Source organism: Schistocerca cancellata, chromosome 3, assembly GCF_023864275.1.
Source record: "Schistocerca cancellata isolate TAMUIC-IGC-003103 chromosome 3, iqSchCanc2.1, whole genome shotgun sequence".
NCBI lineage: Eukaryota > Metazoa > Arthropoda > Insecta > Orthoptera > Acrididae > Schistocerca > Schistocerca cancellata.
The window spans coordinates 951,605,324-951,632,555 of record NC_064628.1 but is presented as its reverse complement, the minus strand read 5'-3'; the positions used below and the strand labels follow the sequence as shown (position 1 = coordinate 951,632,555).

Below are 27,232 nucleotides of genomic sequence, written 5' to 3'. Positions count from 1 at the left end.
CCTATGTTCCCACAGTTGACGTGTCACTGGTCTCATTTGTATTGTAGTAGATGTGAGGTGCCTAGTTGCTTTCACCACCCTGAGTGGAATGCGTAAATTCTGAATAATGTTCATTATCCTGCAGTCTTGTATAGCTGTCCCCTGTGCAGCAAACAACACATAGGTTGTGAATCTGTTATCTTGAGGCTGTAATAAACATTTAGTGAGGAACTGTTATTGTATAAATAATTAAATTTTGAATTGATTTGTTAAAACATTTTTGAACACTTTCATAGAGAATAAACAAAATAATAATGGTGTGTGTGTGTGTGTGTGTGTGTGTGTGTGTGTGTGTGTGTTGTAATTACTATCAAACTATTTATCAATTAGGGGTCTAAAAACAAGAGATTGGTAATTAAAGCCTTAACCAGTACCAACCGTGGTGGACTGCCAGTTGAGCTCTCATCTGGCAACCGAACAACTTTGGCTGCCATTCAGGTTAGGTGCAACACAAAGATCTCCAAAGTGTTTTGTCTGCATTCACGTTTAACAGTTATTATTTTACTGGTAACTAACACTTTTGAAATAATGGAATGGTAGCCTGCTATTGAGAGATGGTTTTATATGAAATGCACGTATATTCACTGTTTAGCTTTTCCGTTATTAGTAACAGAAGTTTATCATTTTGGTGCGCTACTTCCAAACACAGCAGCCAGTCATGGAGAAGGACCACAATTTAGGTGGTCTTTCTCACAATACACTTGTAGCTGAATATGGTGGCTGTGAAGCCAGAAATATTACAAGATTGGCTAATATATACCTGCTTTGTTGAATTTATCTGTGGTGATGTCGGGTATTTTTAATCTTTTCTGAAGTGTGTGTTTTGTTTTATATGCCACATGTGTACTTCGTTTCCTCATGATGTTTCCCATTCTGTGTGGTATTTTGTTGTCAGATGTTTGGGGGGGGGGGGGCACCATGTTTTCTTAATGTTTTCTTTGTGCTTGTAGTTTCTTGATCTTGTGTGCCTTGTGTGTTTCTTGCTGATGTGGTGTGTTGTTTGTGATAGTCCCATGTGTGTTCCATGTAAGTGGTGTTTATATTTTATGGTTTAGTTTGTCAACCAATTTCTGTGGCAATCTGTCTCATTATTTTTAGTTCACTTCGTCCATTGCCTGTGGTCTGTCAGTTGGTTTGCCCTACTGTGAGTAACTCTAGTGGTTGATATAGGTTTTCTGTCTTTTTCAGTTTCAAGGATGAAGCGTATTTTTGGGTAAGCGGTATTGATGTCTGTGTGCAACTGTCATGTAACATGTCGTGTGTTTCATCTATCAAACAATTGATGTCATCAACATAGTGGTACCAGTATATGAGGTGTGTTAAAAAAGAAACTGTACTTTTGAAATACCATGCCAACCAACAGAGAGCACACTTAGTGGCAGGTTTAGACAACAAACTGCCATTTGCCTTGTGTCACTTGGACAATTGGCAGACGAACCACAGCAGCTGAAGTACACACACACACACACACACACACACACACACAGAGAGAGAGAGAGAGAGAGAGAGAGAGAGAGAGAGATTCTGCTACAAACTTGGCAAAACATTCACAGAGACATTTCAGATACTTAGTCAAGTATATGGGAGAGGACTGTATGAGTCGCACACAATGCTGTGAGTTTTCAACAGGGCAGAATGTCGGTCTGTGGTTCCAAGCCTGGACGTCCTTCCACATCAACAGATGATGACCAAGTGGATATTGTTCGTACTGCGATTCGTGGAAATGATTGTTTAACTGTTTGGGAAGTTGTTGAGGAGGTGGGTATCAGCGTAGGATCCTGCCATCAAATTTTGAGTGAAAAACATGAGATGCATTGTGTCAGTGCAAAATTCATACTGCATTTGTTGACTGAAGACCAGAAACAGACCTGTGTTGGAATGTGTGTGCAACTGCTTGCTGCTGTTAATGACAATGAAAACTTTCTTAAGAACATCATAACAGGCAATGAGATGTGGGTGTACAGCTATGATGCTGAAACAAATATGCGTCTGTTGCAGTGGGTGGGCAAATGTTCAGCTTGTCCCAAAAAAAGCACATGAGTCGGTCAGAGGTCAAGGTGATGCTGGTTGCGTGTTTTGACATCAAAGGCATCGTCCATCATGAATTTGTGCCACATAGTCGGATGATAACCAAGGAAGTCTACCAGGGAATCCTAGTGCACAGGACTAGGCCTGAATTGTGGGAAAACCAGAGTTGGATGTTGCATCATGACAGTGCACTAGCTCATACGTCACTCCTTCTCTGCAGCTATCTAGCGAAACACCACTTTCCCGCAGTGCCCCATCCACCGTATTCTGTGGACCTAGCCCCAGCAGACTGTCCCGGTTTACTAAACTGAAAAAGACGTTGAAAGAACGTCGTTTCTAAGCTGTAGAGGAGATAAAAGACAATGCGACGTGTGTCATCCCACAAAATGTGTTCCAGGAAGCATTCCAAAACTGAAAGAAATGATGGGAATGGTGTGTTGCCAGTAGAGGGGACTATTTTAAAGGAGACAGTGCTTAAAATGTTGTACAATAATCAATAAAGCTGATGCTGCAAAAGTTAGGTTTCTTTTTGAACACACCTCATATTACTTTGTAGTGTTTTGGTTTTATTGCTTCTTCAGAAATTTTGTTTTCAAGGTAATTAAGCAAGATGTTGGTCAGCAGGCCAATTATGGGTGACCCCATGGGAGTCCTTCCTGTTGGAAATTTTGTCCTGTGATAACTTTCAGGATAGTAGAGTCTTCTTGTGTGTGTATTTGTGGGACAATATTTGTCTGTCTTAGCTATCTTTCAATTATTTTGATTCTTTCTTTAGTTGGTATGTGGATGTATATTGATGTGATGTCAAATGAGAGTAGTGTATCTGGGTTGCGTAAATTCATATCTTTAAATTTGTTGATTAGATAATTAGTGTTTCCCAAGCTTCTGTTGTTTTTATAAGTGTAGTGTTTTTGTAGAAACATGTGCATGTACCTGGCTAAATGGTTTGTTGGAACAATTGTGAAAGTGATCATAGGTCTCATTGAAGTATTGGGCTTGTGAATCTTTGGCAGGCCACTCACTGAGTGTGGGTGACCTGGGATTCTTTTGTGTTGTTCTCTTTATTTGACTTTGTGAGAGTGTAGATTAGATGTTTTTGGTAGTTTTTGTTTGTGTCTTTGGAATCGTTGGGTGGGGTCAATTTTTAGTTTTGTTATTTGGTTTTCTCTTATGGAATTTAATATTTTATCTGTATATTCCTTTTCATACATGACAACCAATGTTCTTCCCTTGTCTGCCCTCATAATCATTGCATTGTGTGACTTCAGCTTTTTGTGTATGTCTTTAGCTCTTTTCTCCTCTTTGGTTATGTTATCACGTACGGTATTTTTGTTCTTCCTAATCATCTGTCTGATTGTTCTGCTATTAATCCTTTGGTTAGCTTTGCATTGAAATTTCCTGTATCTTTCTGTTCTTCCTATTCTATTATATATTTGCTGTCTGTAATGATGATTTGTATTGTTTTTGTGTGATACGTGTTTAGATTGTGTTTGGGTCCCGTTTGGAGTAGTTCTTTTTCTTGTGTTGAGAACTGTAATTCAGCTGAATTAACAATTCTTGTATAGAATGTATGTTTCATATGCTGGTTCTTGTTCCTCCTATTGGGTGGATTTGTGTTTAACAGTTTTCTTTAGTTTCTGGTCTTGTTTCACAATTTTATTTTCTGTCTATGCCTGTATGTGAGATTTTGCCTGCTCAGTCATTTCATAAAGTATTGCAGATTGTTTAATGTGATTGCGTAGTAGTAATTGTGCTTTATCAGCAATATTAGGAAAGATAACTTGCCGAGTTGCAGACAGGCACAACGAAAAGACTGTTACACATTATAGCTTTCAGCCAAAGCTTTTTTCAGCAAGAAAACACACAAGTGCAACCCCCCCCCCCCCCACCACACACACACACAGAAACACATACACATACACACAAACACAAAAACTCTACCACAGATAGCTACAACCGAAATGCAACTGTCGCGGGTTGGGGAAAGGGGAGGGATAGCAGAAGAGAAGAGCACTGTGTGGCAGGGTGTGCAGGGACAGCCAGGTGCAGCTTTGGAAGGGGGTGGGGGGAACATGGGGAGTGGAAAAGGAGAGGAGGGAAGCAGGGAAGGGGAAAGGACAGGCAGGTACATTGGCAGAGGGCAGCACACAAAGAGAGTGGGGGAATGTGATAGGTGATAGGATTGGGAGGCAGAAACTGTTGGGTGGGAGTTGTGGGGACAGTAGCTTACCATAGGTTGAGGCCAGGATAATTTTCAGAGTGGAGAGTGTATTGAAAGAACAACTCCCAAATGCGCAGTTGTGGATGGATGGGGGTGGGGGGAGGGGGGGTCCAGATAGCTCAGATTGTAAAGCAGGCATTGAAATCTAGCCTGCTACTGCAAGCTGCATGTTATGCTACACTGTGGCCTACTTTGCTCTTTGCATTAGTTGGGCTTTCATCCTGGTGGACAGCTAGTTGGTAGTCCACAAACTCTGTTGCAACCATTGCACAGCATTTTATATTTGTATGACATCCAGCCAGCTGTGCACCAGGTGAATGGTCACCACTAAATTGTGGCTAAGATCATAGTACTCCACCCTGTGGCACAACCATGCAGCTGAACGTAACAGGCCTGATTTCAGTGGCTGCTTCATGACCCAGGCAGTCTGGATCCTTCCCTCCAACACCAGCTATTCTGAACTGCACAGATAGGAGCTACCATTAGGACATATTCTCCCATCTGCCACAACCTTTTCTGAAGTGCACAGGTAGGAGTTACCATTAGAACATGTTCTACCCTCCCAAAATTATTCCGGCCTCAACATGTGGTAACTTACTGTCCCCTCACCCTCCATCCAGAACTCTCCATTCTTTCATCCTGTCACCTCCTCTGTTTCCACAATCCCTCACTCTCATTGACATTGTACCCACCTACCATTCCCCCCCCCCCCCCTTCTCCTCTCCTCTCCTTTTCCTTTCCCCATCTTTTCCCCACTCTTCACCTCCCAGTGCTGTTCCTGTCAGTCTCTAATCCTTGTACATCCCCAACAGACAGCGCTCTTTCCTCCTCCCACTCATACCCTGCTATTCCTCCCCCTTCTGGCCCCACTCCAGACTGCTATTCATATGACACTCGCATTCCAGTTGGAGCTGCCAGTGGTAGCAGTCAGGTGTGCATGAGGTGTGCTGGTGTGCTCGCTTGTGTGAATATCTGTGTGTGTGTGTGTGTGTGTGTGTGTGTGTGTGTGTGTGTGTGTGTGTGTGTGTGTGTGTTTTCTTTGCTGAAGAAGGCTATGGCTGAAAGCTATAAAGTGTAAATATGTAATAGTCTTTTCATTGTGCCTGTCCGCAACTCGTCAGGTCATTTTTATGGTGAGTAGCAATCTAGCCCTTTCCTGATGTTGGTGGTACTCCAACCTGCTGTTTCCATTGTTTGTAACTGTTCTGTATATCGTTCTGTTGAGCAGTCATTTCTTTGAGTGCAGGGATTGTATTTTCTTTCCAAGCCAAGAAAATTTTGCTTTTCTTTTTGCAAATTGTGCAGCTATTCCTATACTGATTGAAGAGCAACGAGGGGAATGCCTGACAAGACACTGAAACAATCTTATTGGAGTTTTGAACTCCCTTCCCGTGCATGCAGAAAGTAATAACAAATTAAGGATGGGTCCATCTTTTTACAAGTAAAACAGACTTAGTATTATATTTAGGTTAATAAATATGTTACATCAGATTTTGTTGTTATTTAACTTATTTATGCACTTGAACTTAAAGTGTGAATGTCCTGTGGCTGCCAACCGAAATTGGTCACAGATCTAAATTATTACACCATGTCATCTGGAAACATGAGGGTTATTAGGATGTTGAATTTTGTTTATAATCCAATCTTTAAAATGTATGTTCACGGGAAAATCATGGCATATGCCTGGTTTTGGCTTTATTATTGTAGTGTTTGGCCAGTCCTGATCTGTGACAAGTTTGTTTTCCTGTGCCAAATGTGTTTTTGTGTAGTTGCATTTACCTGTGGACATTGATGAAATTTTTTGTGAAGCTGAAGCATGGAGAACTCTGATGTCTACTTTGTAGGGAGGGGAAGGGAGGGAGGAAAGAAGAGAGAGGGGGGGGGGGGGAGGTGTATAGCTGTGAAACAGAAGACAGAACCAGATAGACAATATGAGGTAACTGGATGGAAGAAAGATGTTGCCCTGCCCTTCGGAGGACATCGTCAAAAGATTAGTCTTATGTATGTATCTGTCAATGACTCAGTGCCTGGACACTTCACACTGAGATGTTACCATTACTCCTTTGGTTATTTGTATTCAAATCATAACTTTCTAGTATCATGAAAAAATAACCTGTGAATTGCTGTACGGTTGTTACATGTGAATGAATACTTGTTGGTGACATATGCTTTTGTTTTGTTCACAGGTTGGTGATACAAATGAAAAGCGTTCTTCAACACCGGATGTATTGAGAACCAGGTCTCGCGTGAGTTCGGGCTCGTCACGCAATGATCCCAGTGACACCTTCTCCACAGCTGACACCATTAGCCAACGTTCGGACCAGTCACCAATGGTATGTCAACCTATTTTTTTTTTAACTTAAATAAAATTTGTAGTGTTTCACTATGGTATGTGAGCATTCTATAAACCAAATAATGAAAAGAGAAAGAAATATATTCTGCTCCGATAAAAGGAACAAGAACTATATATGTTGATCAAACAGTTGAACATAAAGGGTTTTTGTTTCATGATTCTTGCATAATGGTTGAAATAAAAACAATGCTAAGTTTTTCCCGTGCTCCTTAAATGTGAAATTTGATGATTTCTCAGTTTCCAAGAATTTTCCAAAACTGAGAAAGCTGACAACTTTTAACTATGTGTCACTATATGTATTAAATTTGATGTAATATACTGTATGTTGATTGGACACTAATAAACGTTTTTATATTTTTCCCACTTTAAACTGAACCATTCTATCAGAAATTGGAGTATTTAAACCTCGTAAGTATGAGCTATGAAATAATTTGTATATAACTCATTTGATCTGTAACGATTAATAACACGCATGAATGTATGGATGAGCATGACAATTGTAAACTTTTGTTAAGTATTAAATTTCCTCTCATGTTGTTTCATAATCACAAAACCTCTTTGGTTCTTTTGACATGCATCATATATTAAAAAGAGCTGAATAATTTTTCTGTAGCTACCTTTACAGAGACATAATCTGTAGCATCTTCATTGATTTGTACTTTCTGAATGCACATTCTGTTCACAGCACAGTATGTTAGTGTGTAACATGTGTCTTTTCTGTGTTGTCTTATTTGTCTAGCACATAAAATTTATAAATTGTTAGTAGACACTGTGTTGGCATGTTCATTCAGTAAATGGAAAAAATTATCTTGCATTCATAAATACTTGCATTCTTTAAAAAAAATTTTGCACTATTACATGAATTGTGTAAACATTTGGAAAAGAGGTTTAGCATTATTTATTGTTAATGTTTTGTAATTAAGTAGTGTTTCTATTGGAGGACATATGAGAGAATGTCTCAGTTAGATAAGGATAAGACAAAAAATAGTGAAAAGTTCAGTATAGAACCCACAAAATAAAGAATACAAAAGCTTACCTGAGCTTATGTATTTTTACTCCTTAATGGAGTGCAAGCTGTGACAAACATATTTGATGCCTTGAAACCAAACATAGCATGTAATTGAAACCTTTTTGAAAGTGTGGAATGGAGAGGTACTAGCAGCAAGTTGATTAACTCCTGGTGGTATTTTAGAAATACACAGAAGGGAAGCACTGCACTCTCCAGAAAAAAGTAGATGTTCATGCTGAGCCCCTGATTTGGCACGTAGTCTTAGTGTTCAGTAATTTAGCTCTTACTTTGGTGACGACGCTATCAACAAAATCAGAAAAGTGTTGGACAGAATAGTTATTTGTATGAGACATTGCCCATACACTTGTCTTGTATGTGTAACGGTATAGGCTTCAGAATTTTGTTGCATGTATTAGGATTATTTTTTTTAAGTAAATACCATTCATTTTGCAAATTCAGATCTGTAAAAAGATTCAAAATCACAAAACTTTTTATCATCACATAATGATTATTTAAATCAGTAATTGTAATTTACTTTGAATTATACATGTATTTCTCAAATTATTACAGCAACTAAAAAAAAAAAAAAAAAAAGGTAATGAGGAAAGTGAAAAGCTCCCAGTATTGCAACAATAGTTTCTAAATCACTGTATCACTGAGTGCAAATTTTGCAGTTACACAAGTGGTCTTTGCTGATAGCACACTCAGAGTCATGGCTAATACTACATAAACATGAATTTCATCCTGTGTTATTTATCAGTCTCCCTAGATAAGGCCATCAGTCCGTGCCATCACATCAAGGGTAATGGCTCCATTGGCTTGTCCTGGGTGCAGATATAGTCCTGCAGTTATGTGCTCTGTTCCCGGAATCTCCTCTGCTACTCGTGCACACATTTCATGGACGTGTAGTGTTCACCTTCCACAGCTGATATGTGATGATGAATTTCGGGTGCTCCAGCAATGCCAGACAATAGAAAATGAACCATACCTCTCTGCTCTTATTTGTTTGCCTGCATCTCAACAACTGGACAAACACACTAGACTAGTCCCACAACAGCCAAGGTCATAACCCAACATGTGCACACACCTGTGACGTGGCACTCTGCCTTTCCCTTACCACAGCAATGACAATATTGAAAGTAACAACAGTGGGGCCATCTGTAAAGTGGACTGTGTATTAAGGCAGTGTTTGTATATATGATGCCACAGGGATGGAGTTTTAGGGCAGTCACCAGACCATACAAGAGCATTCATGTATGTCTCTGCTATTGTCACTAGTATCCCATCCAATCAGAATGCATTATGTCTCAGAGAGAAGATTGCTAGCAATTTTGAACAGTTTAATGTGTTCAAGAGTGGTCATATCGCCAGGCTGTAAAAGGAAATCTTTTTTTTTTTTTTTCCTTGTATTGTATACTGGATTGATGAGATTATATGACAGGATACTGTTTATTTATTTTTCTTATACATCTAAGGATCATCTCACAATGTTATAGGATTTTTCAAGGTAATACATTGCCAGTAAGACACGGCATACATGCAGTAAAACCCCTTTGCAACGAATCTCTTGGGACCCAATGTCGTTCCCCTTAAATAAGGGTTTTCCTGAAATGGGAGCTATGCAGAGTACTTGGAAGGAGTGATGCTGAATCATAATTAAAGCTTGTTTAGATGATATAGTGCTATTTAATTACCCTGTGCTGCAAATTTAAATGCAGTAAATATGCAGTTATTACTCTTTTCACTTATTTTTTAAAATCAAGATTTCTTTATGTTTTGTCCTTTCAACATCTTGCAGTGAAAGACGTTGTCTCTCCAGCTATTGATATAAGTTAGAATTGAGTCATCTACATTAAAAGAGGAAAAGAAATTGCTGACAATATCATTTTTTTTTGCACAGCAGCAGTGAATCTTGACAACAGTGCCTTTCCTTCTTTTCTTCTTCTTTCTCACTGTCACTGCTAACTCTACCTGTATTCCTTCATAAGCATTTCACTTGCTCCAATCTTCTGTGTGGATGTAATCACATCTTCATCACAACAATGTCCTGGAATGTGGAATTTCAGAAATACCAATTTTACTACTCCATCCTTCTCTTGGAACAATGCTGTCTTTAGCAGCAACTGATGTGTCTCAGCCATCCTTATATCTAAGCTCTCAGCCCTGTATCAATTGAAGCAATGCAATGTTTTTCTTCTAGTTTACACTTTCTGTGATCAGAGACTCACTTTCTCCATCTACACTTTTAAATGACAGATTATGGTGTGTTTTTTTTTTATTATTTATTTTTATTTTTTTTTTAATGATTCAAACACTGATGACTCCTGGGCTGGGAAGATGGTTCTTTGCCCCCTTGCGTCACTTCCAGACTACACCCTCAAGTGTCCACCTGAAAAACTAAGCCAATGGACATTACAATCATGCATTAAACATCTGGACACACAATCCTTGTGGAAACACTAAACGATAACCATGTGCCGAAATGTGGCAAGGTGCTGTGGTATCCCCTTTCATTACTGTCCACAACTCTGAGTCTGCTCGGTGATCTTTAATTTTGTAATATGCATTGCTTGTGAAGAACGTTTTAGCTACCTTTTTAAACAAACATGTTTTAGTAATCTTTTTCACTTGCTTTGGCAATTTATTATACAATTTTATCCCCTGATATAAAATACTGTTTTCTGTGTTTTATTTTATTTTTACTTGGTATATGTTATCCAAACTAGCTCTTGCTCCTTGATTACGAATAGAACTGTTAGTGCAGTATTTAGTAATATTTCCCCTGATATGCACCATGGATTGATATATGTGCTCACTTAGTGCAGAAAGGATGCCTAATTTTTTGAACCACTCTTTACTATGAGCCTGACTACTGCTTCCGATTATTATTTTTTTATGACATTTTTATGCAATTTAAAAACTGTCCATAATTTTGTGCTTTCAGTTCCCAGAAAAGAAGGCCCATAGCTAAGAATTGAGCTTTTGCAGGCACAGTATGTCACCACAGAACACTGTGTGTAACAAACTTCTGCTAACACAGTGAGAGCATAGCATGCCAATGACATTCTTTTTGCCAGTGTCTTTGTATGTTCATTTCATGTTAGCTGACAATCATTGTTCATCCCTAAAAACTTTGTGCTTCTTGCACAATCTATAGAGATATAATATGTGCTTTAAGTGACAGGAGTTGCTTCCTCCTTTTATGCTGAAATGCATTCTGTACTTTTTTGTGTTCAATGTTAATTTATCACATATTCCCCAATTTTAAACATCCTTGAGGGTTTCACTTGCTTTCTCTAATAAAAGTTCTGACATCTCAGTGACTGTGATATTGTTGTCATTGGCAAAGAGAACTTTTTCTCCATATTTTACACAGTCAGGAAAGTCATTGGTAGATATTAAGAACGGAATTGGATCGAATACATTACCCTGAGGTACAACTATGTTTATATATTTCTTGTTTGACAATTTTTTATTAAAATTTTATCATCAACAGTAATGCAAACAATCTCCACCTTTAGTAAGGTGTGTTCGAAGTAAGATTAAAAGCAATCATTTGCTTTCCTCTCATACCTAATGATTCTAGTTTTCTCAGTAGTATTTTATTGGCAGCAGTACCAGAAGCCTTGAATGAGTCTAAAAAAATGCCTGTAACACTATCATACCTATCAAGAGCACCAACTACCACTTTTGTGGACTCGGTAGTGGCTGATATTGTACTTCCTCCACTTCTGAAACCAAACTGTGCTTTGTTAAAGATATTGTATTTACTCATGTTACTTGTTAGTCTCTCTTTCATGATTGCTTCAATTATTTTCAAGAATTGAAATTGACCTGTTGTTTTCAATACTTTCCACATTACCTTGTTTTAGCAAGGGCATCACTTGGTCATACTTCAGATATTCTGGGAAAACATGTCAATTGAAAGATTATTTTATTTTGTTTTGTTAATGGGGACTGTATGCTATTTATGCATGCCTTCAGAGCAGAGATGTGAACCTCATCTATGCCTGCTGACTTCCTATTTTTAATTGTTGGGCTTCCTAACTTGAAGCTCTGCTGTGAGAATATCATCAATGTGTTTGCTATATAAGTCACTGTGGGTGCTACATGCGTGTCAGGAAGATTTTGTTGCAGCTTCTCCGCAATACCAGAGAAATAATCAGTTACAGAATATGCTAGTTCCTGAGAAATTTTTTTAATGCTATCTCCACCTTTTGATTTGTGTATTATTACTCCTGTGTCTGCATTTTCCAGTCTGTTGTTTTGTAATCTCCACATCAGTTAGCTTTTATTCTCTGCATTCTATATTAATTATTCATTGAATGGATTTTTTGTCAAAAGCAGTGCCCTCCTTTGTACTTTTTTTATATCTGTGATTGTAATGGTGTAACTGTGGATTAGTGCAGCACTTTCGCAAGGAACTTAGAAATTCAACTGTCTGTGAGAACTTTCTAGGACTTGCAGTTATCTATCAATTTTTCTTACCTATTGCAATAGATGTGGCTATTTTTGGAAATATCATCTCAAAAACTAATTTAAACAATATGCAAAATTAAGAGAACTTGGCATCTACATTGCTTGCCATATACTTTCCCATGTTTCATTTGCCAGTGCCCCAGAAAAAGTATGTATCTTTTTGATCTGGGAAATTCTTTTTATAGGCCTGCAGCTTTTTCAGGTTTCACTGAGCCTCACTTTAACTTATTATCTTACACAAATGTTCCAAAATACCAAGATCTGTAATAAATACTTCACAATTTTCCCTATCAGTGTTTGTAAGTACATTGTGTTAAACTGAAGCTCAACTTTCTGAAACTGTCGTAGCAGTATTTACCATTTCTGCCACATCAAAAGTGCTCAAAATGTTTTGGGAGGTATTTCTAATTTTACTCTCAACAATTCATGTCTCCACATGTCATTATGCTAGTTTTGGGGGCTGAGACCATTTCCAGGACTTCAGTTAATTTGTTGAAGAAAGTGTCTATTACCACTAGGTGAGTAGTAAACACACAGAGTAATCAGCTGCTTATAGGTTCTAGCTTTGTTACTTCAGTGGCTGAGAATACAAAATGTTCATCTACACTAATTATGATCAGATCTTCTCTAGCTTTAAAGTAAGTGCCACACCTTATACAGAAACCTAACCCCCAGCAACTTGCACATTCAAGTGATGATAACACTATATGCTGCGATTCACCATTTCTTTACCAGTGCTCTGTAATGCATACTACCTTGTTGCTCAATGACTATAATTCAACTTCAAGCTGTTGTACTTTGTTCTTTATGGACTGCACATTTTGATGGATAATAGATCATTCTGGGCAAATTTCCATGGTTTTTGTACACTCTAGGGTGGCACATAATTTGTCCTGCATACATGTTCCAGATGTCTCAGAGCTGGTTGAGATCCTTGTAAGAGAGGGAAGCCTGTTGTCATGATTTATCCAAAAAAGAAAAAAAAAACATACTTCTTCTACCCATGACAACAGATATTTGACCATGTGTGGCCCCACACCCACCCACTATACTCTAACCAATCAACTCCATCATCATCACTGACCCAGACCTGTTGAGGTGCAGACTATGCCTAGTGTAGCTCTCGATAATACTAACTGGCATCACCACAATGTGTGCCGTGCCATCGGTCGTGGGTACCATCTCCAGCTCTGCATTGACATACCTTGCATTGCCGAGATGAGGCCCGTGGTGCCGCTGGAACAGCCTTAACCGAGCTCGTACTGGTGCCACCAGTTGGGCAAGCTATCTTAGTCAGGTCACCACCTATATTGTATGCCTCGTCCCTGTCCAGGTTGTTCCCTGCCCCACCCACTATCACTAACTGATCCTGTTTCATGAAATTCTTCTAAACACTCATTCACCTGATCCAACCCGGCAATTGACTTTCAATTGCTGGCGACGTGATGCTCCTCCCCTAACTTCTCCTGTAACAGAGGGCCTACACTTCTGCCACTACTGCTACCTATCAGCTGTACTCTCTTCGTCCTCATGTTAATGTTATTCCTCACCTTTGTGATCGCAGGCAGAGTCTACTGCACATATCCTACTTGTACGCCATCTAGATGCTCCTCTGCACTAACCTCTGGCTGGCTGGTAGAGACAACTAAACTATTAGGCTGTGTCCTCCTCCTGCTAGCCCTCCTACTGGCTGCCAGTTGCCAACTACCTCCCTCACCGCTGTCTTCCCTCGTCCTCTTCAGCTCTCTCTCTTTGCTGCAAATTATGCAGTTCCAGGAAGGTTGCTCAATGACCTCCACAGAGTCTCTCTCACTATATTGCCAGCATTGAAATTATTTGTTACAGTTTCCACAATGTATCCCACTACCCACTTTCCTACAACAGCTTCCACAGAGTCCACTCTTGGTAAAATAATATCTATAGCAACAAAAAACCTTAAATATGGAGCACTAATGGAATATTGCTAAATATGTTAGATTTAGTCATTATAAAAAGAATGTTACCTCTGCTGACTCGTTACTGCCGCAAGCTCAGAAACCTTGAGACATGAGGTTGTAAGTGAATGTAAACAATTGTCAGAAATGATACCTGACAGCAATTCGAAACAACTCATCATATTTCTGAAACCTAACATAGAAATGCAAAAACTTTGGAAGGAAAAAAGACAGTATTGTGGCTGTTCATGGCATACATATGAATGTATACAACAATGAAGAAAAGATAGATTGCTACTTACTGTAAAAGAGACACATCAAGTTGCAGACAGGCATGATCAAATGACAGTCACATATAGCTTTTGGCTGCAGCCTTCATCCCCCCCCCCCCCCCCCCCCACCCACACACACACACAAACAAAACAAACAATCAAGCACCCTCATGCACACACGGCTACTACCTTCAGCATCTCAGATCGGAATGCAACATCACGTGGGAGGCGAGCAGCAATCTGGAGGGGGGTGGGAAAGGGCAAGGGCAAAGGGAAGGGATAGTAGTGCACGGGTGGGGAGAGAGACGAACTCTGTCTAGTGGAGTGTGCAGGCACTAGACTGCCAACAGGTGCAGCATCAGGAGGTTGTGGGGCAGGGAGGTGGGGAAAAAAGGAGCAAAAAACGAGAATGGGAGGAGGCGATAGAACACAGGGGGTGGAAACTGTTGGTTGGAGGGTGTGGGGACAGTGTATTACTGCAGGTTGAGGCCAGGTTAATTACAAGAGTGGAGAACATGTTATAAGCACAACTCCCATCTGCGCTGTTTAGAAAAGCTGGTTGTGGAGGGAAGGATCCACATGGCTCGGGTAGTGAAGCAGCCAGTGAAATCATGTGTGTTATGTTCAACAACTGCATGTTGCGCCACAGGGTGGGGTACTATGATCTTCGCCACAATTTAATGGTGGCCGTTCATCCTGGTGCACAGCAGATTGGTAGTCACACTAATGTCGAAAGCTGTGCAGTGGTGCACAGTTGGTGAAACTTACAACCAGCTGTCCACCAGAATGAAAGGCCAGTGCCAAACTAAAACCAAGGGCAAAGTAAGACACCGTGTAGCGCAACGTGCAGCTGAACGTAACTGGCTTGATTTCAATGGCTGTGTTACAACCTGTGCTATCCGGATCACCCACCACCACCCTCCACCGCCAGCTTTTCTGAACTGCGCAAATGGGAGTTACGTTTACAACATATTCCATGCTCCTGTATTTATCCTGGCCTCAAGCTGCAGTAATACACTGTTCTCGTACCATCCACCCAACACTTTCCACCCCCTCTGTCCTATCATCTCCATTCCATTCTTGTCTCTCACACTGTTTATTTGCATCCCTCTGCCAGCGCCTCCGCCTGTCTTTAGCTACTCCTTTCCCTTTTTGTTCCATTCCCCCCCCCCCCTCCCCCCCCATAACCTCCTGACGCTGTGCCTGTTGGCAGTCTAGTCACGGCACACTCCACCAAACAACGTTCGTCTCTCTCCCCACCCGTATACTACTATCCCTTCCCCTCCCCACTCCCTTCAGACTGCTGCTTGCATGCCACACGATATTTGCAATCTGACCAAGATGCTGGAGTTGGCAGTCATTTTTGTGTGTGTGTGTGTGTGTGTGTGTGTGTGTGTGTGTGTGTGTGTTTTTCTCTCTCTCTCTCTCTCTCTCTCTCTCTCTCTCCCTCCCTCCCTGGCCAGCACATTCTCCAGATCTCTCACCAATTGAAAACATCTGGTGGTGGTGGCTGAGCAACTAGATTGTCACAATACGCCAATCACTACTCTTGATGAACTGTGGTATCGTGTTGAAGCTGCATGGGCAGCTGTACCTGTACACGCCATCCAAGCTCTTTTTGACTCAATGCCCAGGCCAGAGGTGGTTGTTCTGGGTGCTGATTTCTCAGGATCTATGTACCTAAATTGCGTGAAAATGTAATCACATGTCAGTTCTAGTATAATATATTTGTCCAATGAATACCCATTTATCGTCTGCATTTCTTCTTGGTGTAGCAATTTTAATGGCCAATAGTGTATTAACGTCTGCATTCAAACGACTTTGGTCATGCGAGGTCCTCCCGAGCGCATTAACGAAGCTGAAGAATGTACTGAAACGCAGACAACCAGCGTTTCAGCCCTGTGCACTACAGCTATTCTTTGAAGAATTTAGCAGAAGCAGATAGACATTGGTTGGTGTACTCAAAGAACAAGGGTGCCGTGTTCTGCTTTTGTTGCAAACTTTTTTCGTCATCTACAGAAAAAATTGCAATGAATGGTATAAGCGACTGGCGGGACCTTGTTTCGTATCTCGAAAGTCACGGGAAGTCTACCGAGCATTTGAATTCACATAAAAAGTGGATCTTGTTTTCCGAGGGACTGAAAAAGTAGACACACTCTTTCAGCCTGACAACAGAAACTTCTTGGAACTCGTTGAATTATTCGAAAAGATGTGATGGAGCACCTGTACAGAACAAAGCAAGGTGAGAACAAGGGTCATCATAATCTTGGAAAAGAAACACAGAATGAAATAATTCATCTTATTGGATCATCTATAACCAACAACATTCTATTAATGATGAATTCTGCTAAGTATTACAGTATAATTCTGGATTGCACACCAGATATTTCAAAAGTTGAGCAGATGACAGTTATGGTATGTTTCGTCCAGGAGACAAGACTCGATGGGGTATACGATGTCCGAATTTGGGAGCATTTCCTGGGATTTCTTCCAGTGCCAGACACTTCAAGCTTCACTTTGACGCAGGTCGTACTCAAGTTTTTAGAAGATAAAAAAAAATCCTATTGTGTAATATGAGAGGGCAAGGATATGACAATGTAGCAAACATGAAAGGAAAGAAGTCTGGTCTCCAGAAAAGAATTTCAGACATGAACAAGAGAGCATTTTATGTACCGTGTAGCAGTCACTCATTGAATCTTGTTGTAAACAATGCCGCTTTGTCTGCTAAATATGCTGTTTCCGTGTTTTAGACAGTGAAAATCTTGTATGACTTCTTCTCGTTCTCCATTTGATGTTGGGATGTCTTGAGGAAGTATCTGCCTAACCTGTCGCTGAAGCCACTGAGTGATACTAGGTGGAAAAGTCGCATCGATGCACTTACTCCAATGAGGTTTCAAATTGGAGGCATTTATGATGCACTGGTTCAGATATCAGGAGAATTCGATGGCATGACCGCTCACGAAGCAACGTCAGTTGCGAATCAAATAAAAAATTACACCTTTCTCACTTCTGTGGTAATCTTGTACACATCAGTGTAGTCAGTAAGACCCTCCAGACCACTGACATAAATGTTTCTGAGGCCGTGGAAATGCTTGAAAAAATGAAAGCATATTTTGAGACCTGCAGAACAGAAGAAAAGTTTGTGTCTTTCTTGACGGATTCCAAAGAATTGGCTACAGAATTAGAGCTAGAAGATCTAAAGTTACCATGGATAAGTGTTTCCCGGTGACGAAGTAAGAAGCCAATACACTTTACCTATGAAGGAAGGGTTGAGACAATGGATGACCCAACAAAACATTACAAGATTGAATTCTACTATTAACTTTTAGATATAGTAAACACATCTTTGAATGAGAGATTCAATCAACTGAAATCTCATTGTGATTATTTTGATTTTCTCTAAGACATCAGCGAGCTGAAGAATGCACCTCCTGACAGTCTGAACACAAAATGTAGAAACCTCGCAGCGATTTTGCGAGATCACGAGTCAAGCGACATTGATGCACTGGAGTTGAGGGAAGAACTAAAAGTGCTTTCAACATTGTTGAAACCCGGAGTAGATCCAAAAGAGACTCTGAAGTATACAGGAAGACATAATTTTTGCCCTAATGTTAACATTGCTCTGAGAATTCTCCTAACACTCCCATGACAGTTGCGAGTTGAGAGGGGGTTTCTCAAAACTGAAGTTGATAAAGACATACCTCCGATCAACAATGAGCCAAACTTGTTTGAATGATCTTGCAACAATATCGATTGAGCACGAGCTTGCAGAGGACTTAAATTACACAGATTGTGTGAAAGAGTTTGCACAAGCAAAAGCCAGGAAGGTTCGATTTGTCTAGTATTTTTTAAAATTTTTGTATTATGATCAGTGTCTTTGTTATTTACTGTGTTGTTTCTTATTTTGTTCTACATTAAATAGTTATTGTAAATATTATTGGTCAAACCAAATTATCATTAAATTGTAAATATATATTGTCTTCTGTTGAATACATTATCTGTTCACAACCACTGAAAAATGTTTATTTACTTTAATTGTAAGTTCATGCCGTGCGGGATTAGCCGAGAGGTCTAAGGCACTGCAGTCATGGACTGTGTGGCTGATCCCAGCTGAGGTTCGAGTCCTCTCTCAGGCATGGCTGTGTGTGTTTGTCCTTAGGATAATTTAGGTTAAGTAGTGTGTAAGCTTAGGGACTGATGACCTGAGCAGTTAAGTCCCATAAGATTTCACACACATTTGAACATTTTTGTAAATTCACATGGCTTATTAAAATTAGCTAGATTTCTTCAATCAGAGTTGACTCCACTTTTGAGCTGGTGCCCTGCGACTGTTTTGTACACATCTGTAGAGAATTTCACCAATCAGTCGCAATTTTTGTTTTTATTTCCAGATCTACATAGATTCCAGGCACTGTTCTCAATGCTTTGAGTTATGTTTATGTCTATACTGTCATGCTGAACGCAACTGTGAACATGACGGTTTAGATGTAAGCCCATATTAAAAGCTTAGAGATTGGCCACTCAGTGGCCGAAACGTAGGTAGATCTGAAAAGTAAAAAGAAAAATTGCGATTGATTGCTGACATTTCCTACAGATTTGTTTAAATAAAATTCCACAAATGTTTTGTAAAAAAAATAAAAGAAAGAAATTGGGGGGGGGGGGGGGAGGGGGGCAATTTAGCAGCTCGCCCGGGGTGGCACTTGGGCTTTCGCCGGCCCTGCAGGAGTGGCTTAAATCATTTTAACATTTTGGGTCCAAGTAACTCTGATTTATGGTAAGTATTTGTTAGGAATGCACTGAAACAAAAGTGAAACATGGACAATACAAAATCAGACATGAAGGAAATAGTAGCTTTCAAAATGTGGTAGTATAGATTGGATGGGTGGATCAAATAATTAATTAGGAGGTACTGAATTGAATTGAATATATCAGTATAGCAACAACACAAATTAGCTAGGTTGCTACTCACATATAGAGGAGGCATTCAGCAGCAGACAGGAACATTTAAAAGTACATATGAAAATAAATGATCAGACACAGCCCTTCTTCAGATTTAGAAAAGCACCTCGCACACACTTTGCCATTGTTGTCCTGGACTACTGAGGACCTCAGTGCCTTTAGACGACAGTGGCTCTGTGTGTGTGTGTGTGTGTGTGTGTGTGTGTGTGTGTGTGTGTGTGTGTGTGTGTGTGAAGGAAAAACTATGTGCAATAGCTTAGCCTACTTTTAAATGTGCATCTCTGCCTCTCAATGCCTCATCTGTGTAATGAGTAGCAATCAATCCTAATTCATATTCTTGTTAATCCATCCTGGATTTTCCATTATTTAATCTGTCATTTTGTCAGTATAACAGCATGTCAAATCCGGACAATTTGATCTGTACCATAGAGATGATATAGAAATACTATCTGAATTTAATTTTGTGTTTTACAGGCCACTCCACACCTCTCTACAAAACGAAAAAGTCTCCACGGTCGTAAACTGAGACCAAAATCTGTTGTAGACAGTATAGAGGGTCTTTCAGCTGATGACATTCCAGATTTGCTTCCACCACTGCCCTGCTCAGAAAGAGGTGAGCAGGTGAACTAAATTGCAGTAAGCTGTTACGTGGCATTACTTTATTGTTTCAGGAAACTGTCATAGTTTTACATAATTTATTCTCTCCTATTTTCGCACCTCATTTTCCCAATGTATCACCTCTCTGTCTGTCATCACTCATCCTTCTACCCTTACACACACATACACACACACACACACACACACACACACACACACACACACGTGCGTGTGCAAATTCACAATAGGAATATATAACCCAGTTGGTTGGATGGTCAGTAAGTCACATACAGCCTGTTCCCGTATGACTAAGAAGAGAATGACATATAATTTACAAGAGCATAGAATTTCACTACTAATGTCAGTTGGGATAAATTACACAACACTCAAAACAACCATAAAATGAGTATTTGATCATCTGTGCTATTATCCTCTTCAGGGCATTTAAGAAGTCCCGAAGAGAAATGTTTTATATCTACTTTTAGTTTTTCAGAATGACATGGCCGTTGCAAATGATTTTATTAAAACATGTAATTTCATGTTGCGTCTCTTACACGAACGAGGGAACACTTCAATCCAACATATTGAGACATGCCCTGAAATTTTTTTACGCAAGAAGAATGCACCAAACAAAACATAATGTCAGAATTTCAGCTCCTAGGACACACTACAAGTTATTCTAAAAATATGTTGAAAATTTCCAGTTTCTTAGATCATCAAGTGGCTGGAAAAATGTATATTACTGCTATAGCTGTAGCAGACAGCGCATGTGCAACACAGGAGCAAATATCCTAGGTTGACAGCATATCGGGAAACAGATAACATGCACAATATGATCATAATTTACAAAAGCAAATTTCAATTTCTGATGATAGTTTCTGACATAATTGTTCACAATTACTAATTGCACAGCTTTGCAACTCATTTAATATCCATAATAATTAGAAGTACTTCGGTAATAGCCTCTATCTTTGTGCAGGTTCCAGAGCTAAACAGTAATGTGGAATCCAATTAATGTTGTCAACCTTGCAAGTGCGAAATATGAAGAATGTAGTGTGCAATTGAAATCACTTACTTCTCTTGCATATGCGTTATTGATTAGTTAATTTCCTGGACATTCATTCAAATGATGTCGACATATGATTAGAAATTGTGGAAATATGGGTATTAGAAGAAATGGGAATTGACTCAGATGATTCCACGATTTGTAGTTCGAGTGACTGCCTTTCAAGACCAAAGAAAACTTGCAGTAACAGCTGTCAGTGACAAACAAAAGGCTGAGTTTTGGTTAAACAAAGAGGGGAGAAAGTACCTAAACTTAAGCAGTGTGGAAACTAGTTTCATTTCATAAAATCTGAACACGAATTGTATAAATAGAAGAGTATTTGCACACAGTGCAAAATATGAACTAAAATGAAACTCATGAAAGTCTGAAAGAAAAACTATTCGAAAGATTTACAGCTGCTCGTGAGATCCAGTGCACTGTTACTGAGGGAGATCAAAGAGACTGGGTGCTTTAAATTACAAATGAGATGACCATTACTGATTTCCAGGCTTTTTTGGCTGGTTAAATAGATTCAGGAAAATATACAAAAAAGGAAGCCACAAAATTACAAGGTTAACCTCAAGTAAATATGTACTGAATATGTCATTAATATGTAACACTGTACAGAAATTCATAGCTAACATGTAAACACTGCTTCTTGTTTCTCCTTCCAAAAATTTCTGTGTATAAAGCCAGTTAGTCAGGTTTCATGCAAGAACTGTATGTGAAACCACACTGTATCATTTCGAGCAGAAAGAAGACAGTCTCATGTGTGACAATGCCAGTGCTAAGAATCAGTATATGACTGTTTCCATGGCACTATTTCTATCCTCAGGAACATCAAGGGAGGGGGGGGGGGAAGCAGACTTTACTTTTTACTTGCAAAACTATTGTGATCTATGTAGCAAATTTTGGAAAAATGGGAGAGAATAATTTTCACTGTTACTGACATATGAAGGACTGTGATGAAAAGACTGTAAATATAATTTGGGTTCCACCCGGAACTAATTGTGTGATTCATCCTCCCGATAAGAAGAAGAAGAAGAAGAAGAAGAGCTCAATAGCTTAAAGCATGGTTCAGAAAATTGACAGACAATATAATTTCTGATAGCTCTCTGTCATTCCAGGTTTATCACTATGTTAAACTTCAAACATTTCTGCATTTTCAGTTTTCATCACAACATTTTACAAATTCAATCAAGTGTGCTTGGTACACAGCACAACAGCGGGACAGCAGGCAAAACCATTTCTTACTCCACTCAAGTTCTGTATAAATAAATCTAGTAATAACTGTGAAGTGCCTGAGAGCTTTAATATTTAGTCAGGTATGTCTGGTGTAATGAAAACATTGATTTTTGTCATCCAGTAGACACATTGCCTTTTCCTGATGATTACAGGAAATAAACAGTGAACTGTTTCATTGTTAGTAAGATATGTATTATTCAAAAATTATCAGAACAACAGTGCTACAGGAATTGTTATAAAATATGTCATCAAATTGAAGTTCTGATTGAAGGAAGTTGTTCGTAATATAACGCGACACACTATCTTTGTTTTCTTCCCTGTCATACTCACTCGTGTAACAAATAAATTTGCAACAGTTTAGCTGTCAATATGAATTGCAAATCATTCAAAAATTAATTATTTGAGACACGTTCAGTATGGTTTAAATGCTTAACACTTGTTTGTGCACTTTGGAATTTGCACTGTGCGGTGTTAGGTTCTCATGTCGTGGGTGTGTCTGCTTGTTTGCGTATCGTGCACTAGGCAGGAAGGGCTGTACAAACTGCCATTCTAAGTGGTTCTTGAATAGCTTTAATATTTTCTTAATGCCTGCAATGCACCTTAACTGCGAAAGTTTTCACAGTGCATGTCTTTTGCTGTATTCTTTCGTGTAAGAATAACAGTGAACAGAAATGTGGTGCCCATACTTGCTTTTTAGTAGTTGGCATGTAGGCAATATATGTTGAATAAGACATTGGTGTTGGCTTTCAGCGTTGTATTTTTTCAAAAGCTGTACATTCAACTGTGCAAAATTTCATGGGAAATATTTTTAATATCTGAGGTACTTACAAACAGACATAATCTGTCTTATTGCACACATCAGTATTATTTCTGCTGGCGTTGATGTAGCAAGTACGCTACATTATAACATTAAGATAAAATCTGTTTGTGAAAAGTTTCCTAGTCGTTTTCCCTGATTTTTCTTTGCCTGAGATATTTTTTAAATAGTAGATTTGCAAATCCAGTCACACACCAGATCTATCTATATGGGCATTAGTGTAGGTGTATAACTGTACACATGTCTTTAGGTACAAATTTATACATGCAGCTTCTTTTTTCTAATTTTATTTTTCAATTGGCATTGACCATCAGAATTGCTACTTACGAAAACATTAGAGAATTAGAGTATAAATAAATGATCAATACATGTCACAACTGTAAACAACTCTTAAAGTGATTAGACCATAATAGCAAAAAAGAAAAAATAGAATGATACAAAAATCCACACGTCACGTAGACAGTGTCTGTTGATAGTTGGGCCACACACAACTAAGTGGTTGAACATTGACATCTTTATGAAGTGGACTCGGGGCCAAGACATTCCATCCTCATTCATTCACAGCATCAACAGCTTCTCTCCCATCTGCTTCGCCTGGTTCACTTTTCGATAGCTGTTATCTCTACTATGCCAGAAAATCCCTCCAACACAGCTCGGTCACCCAGGGACCGCATATCTGCAGCGAGGGGATCTCATTTGCCCATTATGCTAAAAGTCTCAAAAAAGGCCTTCACAGACAGGCACTATCCACCAGATATATCTACCAAAACACACACACACACACACACACACACACACACACACACACACACACACACACAGAGACAGCACTCCTTCGATGAATCCCAAGAATGAGTTACAAAGGAGCCATCTAACACCACCGGACTGGTACATATCATGGCTTGGTGAGGTCCTTTCCACTCCTCCTCAAGTGGTGTTCCATGGCCCACCAAACCTTCACAACATCCTAGTCCATTTCTATGCCACTCTCAATCCCACCCTATTGCCATAAGTGTCGTATCCCAGTGGCAGGCCAGGGTGCAAGACCTGCTTAATCCACCCACCCAGCACTTTCTATTCCAGTCCTGTCACACGCTTATCCTATCCCATCAAAGGCTGAGCTATCTGTAAAAGCAGTCACGTCGTATATCAGCTCTGCTGCAGCAATTGCGCAGCTTTTTATATTGATGGGAGTTCCAACCAGCCGTCCACAAGGATGAACGGCTGCTACCAAACTGTGGCACAACATGCAGCTGAATAGAACACACTTGATTTCAGTGGCTGTTTTACAACCTTTACAGCACTTTCTCTGCTTCCGCAACTATCCTGGTGTCAACCTATTGTTCCCGCATACTCCATCAAACAAGATTTTAAACATGGCTGAAACAGCAACTGTTGAAATTCTTCTCTATAAAGGATGACAACCAAAACAGTTGCAGGATAAAAATGTATTGAAATTCTTGATTATTGACGACACCTTTGGCACAACTGTTATATTAATCTCCATTGCATGATGTAATTTTAGAGTTTTTACTTCTGATGAAGGTATATTTATATATACCGAAACCTTGGTCAAGAATTTTAATAAATTTAATAATTTTAATAATTTTAATAAATTTTTATCCTGCAACTGTTTTGGCTGTCATCCTTTATCGTGAAGCTCCATCAAACAGTTTCTACTCCCTCTGTTCTATCATGCACATAATAAATTATAGTTATAAATTGTTTGTTCCTGTTCCAATTGGTAAACCAAGGAGATAATGCTATTTGAGGTTGCAGCTTGCCATATTGTATGCCTTTTGATATATTGGTCAAATTTCATTGAGTTTGCCTGTTGTTTCTTGCTTTTTTGCTTGCTTAAGTTCAGCATTTCTTGACAAAGAAGCATTATCATTTAAGATTTAGTCTAAGTTCATTGCATATGTGCAACTTGATGGGTACCTGGTGTTCTTGAAGTCTTGAAACATTGTGTTTTAATTCTGTATTGCAGAATCACCTGATTGTGGCCCATTACGGTTAAGACATCTTGTGAAGGGACGCCCACGTCGTGCAAAAACACGCGCTCCAACGAGGCCAGTTCTACGTCCTTCAGAGTTAACAGATGTCGACGGTTTGGGTCTTTCTGAAGGTCTCGACACTTTCTTTCGACCTGGATCAACAACACCACTTGTCTCTCCAGTTTCGGATGACAGGTTAGAACTACAGACAACTAATTTTGGTGAGTTTAATAAGAATGTAACGAAATGGAAGATCAAAAAGCAAGTGGAAGCGGAAATACATAACGGTCTTAAAAATAAGTAAGTAGTGGAATCAGTGGACTTATGGGATGAAATATATAAAAATTGGTAGTAGCCACTGATATTGGTCACGATTCCAGTTGGGAAGAAGAAAATGACCCATGTTAAGATTGAATACTGTCAATCTAATACTAGATGTGACATAAGTGAGAGGTTTAAGTAGAAAAATATTCATAAAACAGACAACTTTGTTATTCAGGAACAGGTGGGTTCATTTTACTGCTGTGTCCTCTTCCCTCCACCCTCCGTTAACATCCTGACCACACCTAGCTGCCCTACCCTCTCTTCACCACACCCCTCTATACGCCCTACAAGCAGCACTTTACCGTCCCCCACCTCTGCTGTGCTATCCCTCTCCTTCCCTCCCCGCCTCCTCCTTACACTCACCACCCAGTTGCCTCTCCCATCATGTGCTGCTGCTTGCTGTTTAGCTTCAGCAGCTAGAGACTGTGTGTGTGTGTGTGTGTGTGTGTGTGTGTGTGTGTGTGTGTGTGTAGGGGGAGGGGGAGGGGTTGTCTTTTTTCGACGAAGGCAATGATCATCTGTATGTTAAGGAATCTATATAAAAAATTTTCACTAAAATTTTATCTTAGTTTCCATAAATTGTGTTCTTCTATCAAGGTGTTTGCTTATTGTTGAAAGATTTTTGTAATGTTTTTTTATTGACAAATTGGGTACTTGATGGTATTAGTTTAAACCTTACATGGCCTATTAAGGGGAGTTGGAATGCCCTATCTCGCCAATGTTAAATTTGCTAACTTTGTGTACCTTTTTCTTTGGAACTATTATCTTCAGAACTTTGAAATTCTGGCAGAGGTTTTCAGCATATATTGTGAGCCCACTGAACTAGAACCAATGTTTTCTTTTTGTTGGTATAGTATTTATGAATTTTTTACCATTAAGCCATTTTTTATTGGAAAAAGTATAACATAAACTTCCCTAGTTCAGAGAATAAGCCAGTTCTTGTCATGATTCTAGTTCAGTGGCCTCTTTGAACTGTTTTGCAGCATTTCTGAAAATTTGAATGTTGTTGGTTGAGTGGTTTATGAGATAAAGGTACATGTAACACTAAAAATGTCAAATGCCAGAAAATGCGATTAAAGTAATTTATTATGAAAATTCACAAATACCTTTTATTCTATTATCAAAAGTGTCCAGCAGAGTAATCAGGGTCATCTTCTAGTTCTTCTTCTTCACCTAGAAGCTTTCTTCTCCTTGCTGCCCTTGCTTTTTTTGTATTAAATTCAGCTGCATACTGAGCCTTCCTTACTCGCACGCTGTCCAGAAGCTGAAGACCTCTGATGGTGTTGATACCAGGAGCAATGCCGAGCCTTGCCATGACCTTTAGCCTACCCATATGACCATCATTGAATGAAATAACAGCATCACTGACTCCCCATTTCAATGTTTTTATCCCAACAAATACATTCTTAGGTACACGAGTCCAAATGAGGTTGTTGAACGACTCGTTTTGATTCTGGGTACAACCATGAAGACATTTTCGCAGAAGATCAGGATGCCCCAAGTCTCTATATATTGGTTTAATTACTTCCATAACAGCCAATGGAATATAATTTTTATGGTGATAAGGATCCCCAGTAGCTTGAGATTTTCTATAATTGCACCATGACTGAGGACCATCTGGACAAGCAAAATGTTGAGGATTATCATCAGTTGATGATCGATGTAAATATGTGGCCCATACAGCTTGTCTCATTTCCTGCAAATTATTTGCATTATTTCTTATTGCCATACCATAGTATTGTTGTAATTCATTTATAATTTTATCTGACAGGCGACCTCTAATGGTTTTACCATCTGACAAAATTTTGTCCTTCAGATTCTGTTTCAGTTTCCTTAGACGAGTGCCCATTCGTTTCTGAACATGACCGACACATTCTAGTTTAGTTATTGTCTTATTGACATATGGCATGGAT

At 39.3% G+C, this 27,232-nt stretch overlaps 1 protein-coding gene across 1 annotated transcript in view; it reads left to right on the top strand.

Annotated features, from left to right (window-relative positions):
* Window positions 1-27,232, top strand: part of LOC126176014 (F-actin-uncapping protein LRRC16A) — a 573,185-nt gene that overhangs the window by 452,725 nt on the left and 93,228 nt on the right. The window contains exons 23-26 of the mRNA XM_049923133.1: window positions 6,475-6,621; window positions 7,029-7,049; window positions 19,769-19,907; window positions 24,989-25,190. Coding sequence (XP_049779090.1) covers window positions 6,475-6,621; window positions 7,029-7,049; window positions 19,769-19,907; window positions 24,989-25,190 — 509 coding nt within the window. The remainder of the gene's footprint in view (window positions 1-6,474; window positions 6,622-7,028; window positions 7,050-19,768; window positions 19,908-24,988; window positions 25,191-27,232) is intronic.